Here is a 10681-nt window from a genome sequence, read left to right on the forward strand (position 1 = left end):
GAAAAGTTTGTTTCTCTCATGTAAAATGGTTATTGAAAAAGACGCCGAAGAATATAATAAATAAAGAACAGAATGTTCCGATTTCGGCCGAGGGCAGATACGCTCCAGACACAATTTGTGACTGCAAATTCATTTCCTAGATCTAATATTTTAAACCGTTTGATTGTTTGTATTATATTTTTTTAATTGTTATACTTGAGTTTAACTAAATAAATAAAGAACATGATGTTAAATAATATTTGAGTTTAACGAAATAAAGAACAGAATGTTCCGATTTCGACCGAGGGCAGATACGCTCCAGAGTGCTCTGTTCTAATCAGAGCCTCGGGCGCCGCAACTGCCTCTGGGAACCTTACCATGGGTCCCAGCCCGCACGTCTTGAAATTCTCTGTCTGGGAAATTATCTATCTATCAAATCTATAATAAATAGATTCGATAGATAGATAGATAGATAGATAGATAGATAGATAGATAATTTCCCAGACAGAGAATTTAAAGACGTGCGGGCTGGGAACCATGGTAAGGTTCCCAGAGGCAGTTGCGGCGCCCGAGGCTCTGATTAGAACAGAGCACTCTGGAGCGTATCTGCCCTCGGCCGAAATCGGAACATTCTGTTCTTTATTTATTTAGTTAAACTCAACTATTATTTAACATCATGTTCTTTATTTATTTCGTTAAACTCAACTATAACAATTAAAAAAATATAATACAAACAATCAAACGGTTTAAAATATTAGATCTAGGAAATGAATTTGCAGTCACAAATTGTTTTATTGAAGTTTTTAGATTTGATATAGGAAATGAATTTGCAATTGCTTACTTATTTGTGCAGTCTAAAAATTGGTGACACTTTGAATTACATAGATAGATTCGATAGATAATTTCAAGACGTGCGGGCTGAGACCCATGGTAAGGTTCCCAGAGGCAGTTGCGGCGCCCGAGGCTCTGATTAGAACAGAGCACTCTGGAGCGTATCTGCCCTCGGCCGAAATTGGAACATTCTTCAGCTTCTTTTTCAATAAACAGTTTACATGAGAGAAACAAACTTTTCCAACTTTAACTACAAGTGTGTAAATGTGCATGTGTGTATATATATATATATATATATATATATATATATATATATATATATATATGTGTGTGTGAGTTTAAGTGTGAGTGTGTAAATCAACATATGTAAATATGTGTGTGTATACAGACTAGAAGCCATATAAAACTGTATATTTTTGCTTTGTATTGTCTCAGCTTGAGCTTTATTTTTCTACATTCTTTGTACACTTTCTTTTGTCATTCCAAGCACAGAGAAGGAAGCCTTGCTATACAAGCTTAGGTACAGCTCATCATTTTAAATGTTCCCATTAAAGGGGACAGCTACTGTAAAATGTTATCCCTTAACCCCTTCACTACCGAGACTTTCAGAGAAGAATTTGTCCAAAATACCGGAGAATTTCTAGCATTTTTGCTAATACTCCATATAAACAGAAATAGAGCCTTGTTTTGTTTTTCTTTAGTTTTTTTAAGTAGACAACTCAAGATATTGATCTAGGCCCACTTTGGTATATTTCATGCTGCTTAATTGTACACTTTATCTAATAATTTGTTTAATTCCAACTACCATCTATTTTACATGTATGTAGAAGTACACAAAACATAGTGAGGGTAACTATGGATAATATCTCAAGTCACATGACCATCAGCAGAGATAATAAAATGAACAAGCACTTAGTCTAATATATCTGTAGCACTGTACCTCATTGACGAGAGTTTTTCTAAAGCAATCAAAAGTGCCGGCATACTGCAGAGGGATTCCTGGTTTAGCTTTTGGTTGTGTCTGAATTCGAACCTAGAAAAATATGAAAGAACAAACATTTTATATAAAATTCCCACACTACATAAAAACGTAAATATAAGTATTCACAAGCTGAGGTGACGGTCAAGCTGGGAGCGCTGTCCTGTAATATCGGATATACATTAAAAAGTGAGAGCTCACAATCACCATATTAGTGGACCATTTCTTTATGCTGTAAACATCTTATATATTTTACTCAATAACCACCAAACACCTAGATAAGCAGTGAAGGAAACATGTTTGAATCATTATGTAAGGGCCTCTGAGAGTTGTACTTGGTATAGACCAGGAGCACCCACAATTTTACACGGAGGGCCGTTACTAATGGTGGGATTACATTGTGCTCACACATATTCTAAAGATAACAACTCAATTAGACCATAATCACATTTTTAGTTAAAGGGACACTAAACCCAGTTTTTTTCTATTGTGATTCAGATAGAGCAGCAATTTTAAGCAACTTTCTAATTTACTCCTATTATCAAATTATTTTCATTCTCTTGGTATCTTTATTTGAAATGCAAGAATGTAAGTTTAGATGCCGGCCCATTTTTTGTGAACACACTGTGTTGTTCTTGCTGATTGGTGGGTAAATTCACCTACCAATAAACAAGTGCTTTCCATGGTCCTGAACCAAAAGAATAGCTTAGATACCTTCTTTTTTAAATAAAGAAAGCAAGAGAACGAAGAAAAATTGATAATAGGAGTAAGTTAGAAAGTTGTTTAAAATTGCATGTTCTATCTGAATCACAAAAGAAAACATTTGGGTTCAGTGTCCCTTTGATGATAAACTGAGGGAATTTGTACATCTGAGTAGAATACACTGCCACATAAAAATAACAGTAGCAGTGTATTCTACTTAGATTTTCAAAATGTTAGAGTTCACCATTACAAGGAGTTGTAGTTTGCCTATACATTTTCAAAATGATGTGTGTTTAAAAAAAATATGTTAAGTCAGTAATAAAATGCTCAGATTTCTTAGAGCGTTTTATTATGACTCCAATGCCGCTTGGTAAGTGTGTTTATCAAAAGGGTAAAGGTGGGCAGGAGTGGGGTTTGGTAGTGACATACATAAGCCACACTTAAAGAGACACTCAATCAAAATGAAACTTTCATTATTCAAATAGAGCATGCCATTTTAAACAACTTTCCAATTTACTTCCATTAACAAAAATGTGCACAATCTTTTTATATTTAAACTTTTTGCTCCTACTGAGCATGTGCACGAATAAGTGTGTATGCATTTGTGAATGGCTGATGGCTGTCACATGGTACGTGTATGCATTTGTGATTGGCTGATGGCTGTCACATGGTACAGGGGGAGTCAAAAAGGCATAACTTTTAAAATTGTCAGAAAAAAAAAAAATCTACTACTCATTTGAAGTTCAGATTAAATGCTATTGCATTGTCTTATCTTGCATTTGTTGATCATGCAAATCTACTGTGTTGACTGGTCCTTTAATTGGCTCACCAGTCATGTCCTGGCATTTCACCGAAGTTCCTCTGCAAATTTGTGCTATTTGCAGGGTAAATGCATTGTTACTACAGGTCACTGGCGATATATTAAAATGCCATAATGCATTGAGTCTAGACCTATAAATATAACTATTCCAGTGTTCCTAAGCAACAGTGTGCCAGCCAATGCCATCCTTCTAACCGGGTTGCCCCTATCCTAAACACTCCTATCAGAATCACTTACCGATAGGTTATTTCCCTTATAAAGCTCCCCAGACAGCTCCTTTCTAATATTACATGGTATCCTCTGCAATGAAATTGAAATGTCTGGATCTCACATGCAAACCCCCCTGCTCTCCTGGCTCCAACTGGAATACACAGCTCCCCTCCTTACCTTGCATGTCTCACACCTGGATTACTCTCAGCTGCACATTTAGAGAATGCCCAAAACACTCTCTCACTTTCCACATTTGTTTCATACAATACTTTAATTACAGGGAGTGCTGAATTATTAGGCAAATGAGTATTTTGACCACATCATCCTCTTTATGCATGTTGTCTTACTCCAAGCTGTATAGGCTCGAAAGCCTACTACCAATTAAGCATATTAGGTGATGTGCATCTCTGTAATGAGAAGGGGTGTGGTCTAATGACATCAACACCCTATATCAGGTGTGCATAATTATTAGGCAACTTCCTTTCCTTTGGCAAAATGGGTCAAAAGAAGGACTTGACAGGCTCAGAAAAGTCAAAAATAGTGAGATATCTTGCAGAGGGATGCAGCACTCTAAAAAATTGAAAAGCTTCTGAAGCGTGATCATCGAACAATCAAGCGTTTCATTCAAAATAGTCAACAGGGTCGCAAGAAGCGTGTGGAAAAACCAAGGCGCAAAATAACTGCCCATGAACTGAGAAAAGTCAAGCGTGCAGCTGCCAAGATGCCACTTGCCACCAGTTTGGCCATATTTCAGAGCTGCAACATCACTGGAGTGCCCAAAAGCACAAGGTGTGCAATACTCAGAGACATGGCCAAGGTAAGAAAGGCTGAAAGACGACCACCACTGAACAAGACACACAAGCTGAAACGTCAAGACTGGGCCAAGAAATATCTCAAGACTGATTTTTCTAAGGTTTTATGGACTGATGAAATGAGAGTGAGTCTTGATGGGCCAGATGGATGGGCCCGTGGCTGGATTGGTAAAGGGCAGAGAGCTCCAGTCCGACTCAGACGCCAGCAAGGTGGAGGTGGAGTACTGGTTTGGGCTGGTATCATCAAAGATGAGCTTGTGGGGCCTTTTCGGGTTGAGGATGGAGTCAAGCTCAACTCCCAGTCCTACTGCCAGTTTCTGGAAGACACCTTCTTCAAGCAGTGGTACAGGAAGAAGTCTGCATCCTTCAAGAAAAACATGATTTTCATGCAGGACAATGCACCATCACACACGTCCAAGTACTCCACAGCGTGGCTGGCAAGAAAGGGTATAAAAGAAGAAAATCTAATGACATGGCCTCCTTGTTCACCTGATTTGAACCCCATTGAGAACCTGTGGTCCATCATCAAATGTGAGATTTACAAGGAGGGAAAACAGTACACCTCTCTGAACAGTGTCTGGGAGGCTGTGGTTGCTGCTGCACGCAATGTTGATGGTGAACAGATCAAAACACTGACAGAATCCATGGATGGCAGGCTTTTGAGTGTCCTTGCAAAGAAAGGTGGCTATATTGGTCACTGATTTGTTTTTGTTTTGTTTTTGAATGTCAGAAATGTATATCTTTGAATGTTGAGATGTTATATTGGTTTCACTGGTAAAAATAAATAATTTAAATGGGTATATATTTGTTTTTTGTTAAGTTGCCTAATAATTATGCACAGTAATAGTCACCTGCACACACAGATATCCCCTTAAAATAGCTATAACTAAAAACAAACTAAAAACTACTTCCAAAACTATTCAGCTTTGATATTAATGAGTTTTTTGGGTTCATTGAGAACATGGTTGTTGTTCAATAATAAAATTAATCCTCAAAAATACAACTTGCCTAATAATTCTGCACTCCCTGTATATCTAATGTTACTCAGTGGTATGATTTCTGCATCATTCACATCCATAATATAATCGTGTGAGCCCCCTTAGCCTTATGGCGCTGCATCAAACATAAAGACTGCTGGGTCATTTCTTCAGACAATGCAGTCAGGGTGAATATTGTCTGATCCATTAATCATTAGAGAGTGTATTGTACAAGACATTAATCCCAGTGGCAAGTATGCTCCCATCTGCTCATTGTCTAGAGCAGAGGTGGCACACCTTCTTGAGAGTGTCCCCAAAACGGCAATAAAATTATCTAGAGGTGGGAAGTATGGATGAAGCCAATGTCACCATGCCAACCTTATATATATATATATATCACCCTGGGCAGACGTTCCAAGTCTCACCATCCCTTGTGTATGAAGCATATGCAGTGTATTTTAGTAGGTGAGCATCTAGAATTGGCTGCAACAGCTGTCACTGAGGAAAAGGATTGAATTGAGGGACTAGAAACATTATTGTAGAAAAAAAGTAAGCAACCATATAAATATGTGTTTAAAAAAAATTATCACACAGCATGAACTGAAAATGAAATGGTAAAGGGTCAATAAAAGCAAAAAAAAATATTTTCAATGCATTAGCAGAATTAAAAGATTTTGGTATCTGTTCCTTACTATATTAATAAAAAGGCTTCTCTTACCTTGTTTCTGGACCTATGATGTAGAGCAATGGTCTCAAAGTACCATCCCTGGGGCCAAATGTTATTTCATTTTAGCACTATCAACCCTGCAATGCTGTGTGTTTAACCCTTGTCACTGACCCAATCACGTTTGGGTTATTCTCCATATATCTACATACAAATACCACTGTCTGGTTTACTAAAAGTGTGCCTGGCTCCTAAATATACTTACTGGCTCCTAAATTTTAAACAGATTTGTCGACCCCTGAATTAGAGAATGTAATGTTCCCACTAAAATAACCCATTAAAGGAACAGTAAAGTCAAAAATAAACTTTCATGATTAGGATAGAGAATACAATTTTAAACAAATTTCAAATTTACTTCTGTTATCAAGTTTGCTTTGTTCTGTTGGTATCTTTTATTGAAGAGTAAAACAAGGTAGACTCATAACAACTCAGGAGTGTGCACATGTCTTTAGTACTCTATGGTGGCAGTGTTCTGCAACACTGTATAACAAAGCTACAGATAATGTTGCAAAACACTGCTGCCATAGAGTACTAAAGACATGTGCACACTCCTGAGTTCTTATGAGCCTACCTTGTTTTACTCTTCAATAAAAGATATCAAGAGAATGAAGCAAACTTAATAGAAGTAAATTGGAAAGCTGTTTAAAATTCCATGTTCTATCTAAATGGTTCAGATAGAGCATGCAATTTTAAACAACTTTCCAATTGACTTATCAAATTTGCTTTGTTCTCTTAGTATTCTTTGTTGAAAGCTAAACCTAGATAGGCTCATATGCTAATTGTTAAGCCTTGGAGGTCACCTCTTATTTCAGTGTTTTCACAGCTAGACAGTGCTAGTACATGTCTGTCATATAGACAACATTGTGCTCATTCCCGTGGAGTTATGAGTGGAGTTATGAGTGGAGTTATGAGTCACCACTGATTGGCTAAAATGTAAGTCTGTAAATAGCACTGAAAAAAAGGGACAGTCTGCAGAGGCACAAGGTAATCACAGAGGTAAAAAGTGTATTAATATAACTGTGTTGGTTATGCAAAACTGGGGAACAGGTAATAAAGGGATTATCTATCTTTTTAAACAATAAAAACTCTGGAGTAGACTGTCCCTTTAAAGAAAACAGTTAAAGAAAATAAAAGGTGTCTAAAAGAATAAAATACAAATCAAGTGTACTGTATCCTACAAACTAATAAGTAATAAAAGTAAAATACAAATACATATTAATGTGAGCAGAGTATGGTTAGGTAATTAACTGCCACGGGTCAGGGATATAATCACAGATATAGGTACAAAAGTAAAGGGCAGGTACTGTGCACCCTACAGTAAGACGCTGGCTCTAGTATCGCTCTCCTATAACAGCTCAGACCTTTCACCTAGAAAACAAGAGTATGGCATCCTGTCTGTCCTGCATGGTGACCTCTGAACAGCAATAATATAAAGTGCTTCTCTAAGCTCTGAATGGAGGAGTCTATCACTGAAAAAGGGAAGACAGTGCCCAGCCAGTCCCCTTACAGAGCTGATACCCAACGTATTATTATCTGCAGTTTGCAGCCCTAGAGCACAACACACACCCTCAGCCTTATCTCTAACTTTACTACCAACCAGAAATCCCCATCACATCTTCCTACTGCTTAAAGAGCATAAAACGTACAAAAAAAAAAGACTCTAAGGCAGTGCTTGGCAAATCTGTTTAAAATTTAGGAGCCAGTAAGAATATTTAGGAGCCAGGCATATTTTTAGGAGCCAGGCAATGGGATTTGTATATAGATATATGGAGAATAACCCAAAAAGTTAGGAGCCAGGGGTAAAATTCTAGGAGCCAGTGGCTCCCAGGCTCCTGGGTTTGTCGAGCCCTGCTCTAAGGGGTTACATTATTTTAGTATGGAACTATTTCTTGCACAGGTGTTTAATTCCTACAAAGCCTGCTGTGCCTGCAGATTTTTGTCTTTTGTTTTAAATACATGCTCTTATTTTAAATCCCTTACTGATAACCGGTGAAGCTAAACATCTTTATACAGGGCACCAGCATCTTAGAACTTTTAGCACTATCGACTTGTGACACACAAAGCACTGCTGATCCTGAGCAGAAACTAATGCTGAGCCAATCAGCAGCGCAAGTTGCACAGCTGGGTCTTATGGCTAGCACTGCTGATTGGCTCAGCATTGGCTTCTGCGTGGCACCAGCAGTGCTCTGTGGGTAACACGTTGGAATTTAACTATGTAATAAACCCTTTGTGGGGGTTATATATAGAGCATTACAGCACTGCTACTCATACACTCTTTAACCGATTATAATGGCGCTTTACCTATGTGTTTATTCCCTCCACTGGGGTTATACATACAGCATAACAGCACTGCTACACTAACCGATTATAATGGCGCTTTACCTATGTGTTTATTCCCTCCACTGGGGTTATACATACAGCATAACAGCACTGCTACACTATTTAAGCGATTATAATGGCGTTTTACCTATGTGTTTATTCCCTCCACTGGGGTTATACATATAGCATAACAGCACTGCTACACTATTTAACCGATTATAATGGCGCTTTACCTATGTGTTTATTCCCTCCACTGGGGTTATACATACAGCATTACAGCACTGCTACTGATACACTCTTTAACCAATTATAATAGCGCTTTACCTATGTGTTTATTCCCTCCACTGGGGTTATACATACAGCATTACAGCACTGCTACTGATACACTCTTTAACCGATTATAATGGCGCTTTACCTATGTGTTTATTCCCTTCACTGCTGTTATACATACAGCATTGCTACTGATACACTCTCTAACAGATACTAATGGCGCTTTACCTAGGTGTTTATTCCCTCCTCTAGGGTTATATATACAGCATTACAGTGCTGCTACTTATAGACTTACACAGATTATAATGGCGCTTTACCTAGGTGTTTATTCCCTCCACTGGGGTTATATATACAGCATTACAACGCTGCTACTTATAGACTTACACAGATTATAATGGCCCTTTACCTAGGTGATTATTACCTCCACTAAGGTTAAACACAGATATATGCAGCAACAGTGCAATAATGTAATGATCTAACACAGATCATTTTATTTCCGTACTTTTATAGCTTTCTCTCTATTACTGATCCATGAACCTATCACAGTCTGTTCCCCAACCTATAACCATGTCCTGAGCTTGTCACCATCTATTTCCAAACCAATCATAGTGCTCCTCTCCTCTGTCCCCATATTTTCCCTAGCGCATTACAGTGTCATAAAAAATCACTGTCTGTGTCTGACGCATCACTCTGTGCCCCAGTATGCCACTGTCCCCTGTCATGTCCTCACACTGTCCCTCCTCTCAGGCGCCCCACACTATCCCTCCTCTCAGGCGCCCCACACTGTCCCTCCTCTCAGGCGCCCCACACTGTCCCTCCTCTCAGGCGCCCCACACTGTCCCTCCTCTCAGGCGCCCCACACTGTCCCTCCTCTCAGGCGCCCCACACTGTCCCTCCTCTCAGGCGCCCCACACTGTCCCTCCTCTCAGGCGCCCCACACTGTCCCTCCTCTCAGGCGCCCCACACTGTCCCTCCTCTCAGGCGCCCCACACTGTCCCTCCTCTCAGGCGCCCCACACTATCCCTCCTCTCAGGCGCCCCACACTATCCCTCCTCTCAGGCGCCCCACACTATCCCTCCTCTCAGGCGCCTCACACTGTCCCTCCTCTCAGTCGCCTCACACTGTCCCTCCTCTCATGCGCTTCACACTGTCCCTCCTGTCAGGTCCCTCACACTGCCCCCCCTCTCAGGTCCCTCACACTGTCTCTCCTGTCAGGTCCCTCACACTGTCCCTCCTGTCAGGTCCCTCACACTGTCCCTCCTGTCAGGTCCCTCACAGTGTCCCTCCTGTCAGGTCCCTCACAGTGTCCCTCCTGTCAGGTCCCTCAAACTGCCCCCCCTGTCAGGTCCCTCACACTGTCTCTCCTGTCAGGTCCCTCACACTGTCTCTCCTGTCAGGTCCCTCACACTGTCCCTCCTGTCAGGTCCCTCACACTGTCCCTCCTGTCAGGTCCCTCACACTGTCCCTCCTGCCAGGTCCCTCACACTGTCCCTCCTGTCAGGTCCCTCACACTGTCCCTCCTGTCAGGTCCCTCACACTGTCCCTCCTGTCAGGTCCCTCACACTGTCCCTCCTGTCAGGTCCCTCACACTGTCCCTCCTGTCAGGTCCCTCACACTGTCCCTCCTACCAGGTCCCTCACACTGTCCCTCCTGTCAGGTCCCTCACACTGTCCCTCCTGCCAGGTCCCTCACACTGTCCCTCCTGTCAGGTCCCTCACACTGCCCCTCCTGTCAGGTCCCTCACACTGTCCCTCCTGTCAGGTCCCTCACACTGTCCCTCCTCTCAGGCCCCTTACACTGTCCCTCCTCTAAGGTGCCTCACACTGTCCACCTCTCAGGTGCCTCACACCATCTCCCCACTCACTTTGATGGTATCCAGAGGGTGTCCAGCAAACACCAGGCAAACTCCTCCAAACCCACCAGCGAAGAAGTTCTTGACGGGGCTGATGGGCTGCGGCTGTTGGGACATGTTGAGGCCGGAGAGGAGCGGGACACCAGGTAGTGACACAGGGACAAACAGCACAGGGACACTTTCCCGACCTTTACCCTACTCAGCCC

General features: G+C 41.1%; 1 protein-coding gene across 1 annotated transcript in view; it reads right to left on the reverse strand.

Moving 5' to 3' along the window:
- Positions 1–10681, reverse strand: part of SLC25A20 (solute carrier family 25 member 20) — a 71093-nt gene extending 60412 nt beyond the window's left edge. The window contains exons 1-2 of the mRNA XM_053720791.1: positions 10488–10681; positions 1751–1843 (exon numbers count right to left, since the gene is read on the reverse strand). Of these exons, the coding sequence (XP_053576766.1) occupies positions 1751–1843; positions 10488–10592 (198 nt within the window). The 5' untranslated portion in view covers positions 10593–10681. The remainder of the gene's footprint in view (positions 1–1750; positions 1844–10487) is intronic.

Source organism: Bombina bombina, chromosome 7 (genome assembly GCF_027579735.1).
Source record: "Bombina bombina isolate aBomBom1 chromosome 7, aBomBom1.pri, whole genome shotgun sequence".
Classification (NCBI taxonomy): Eukaryota; Metazoa; Chordata; class Amphibia; order Anura; family Bombinatoridae; genus Bombina; species Bombina bombina.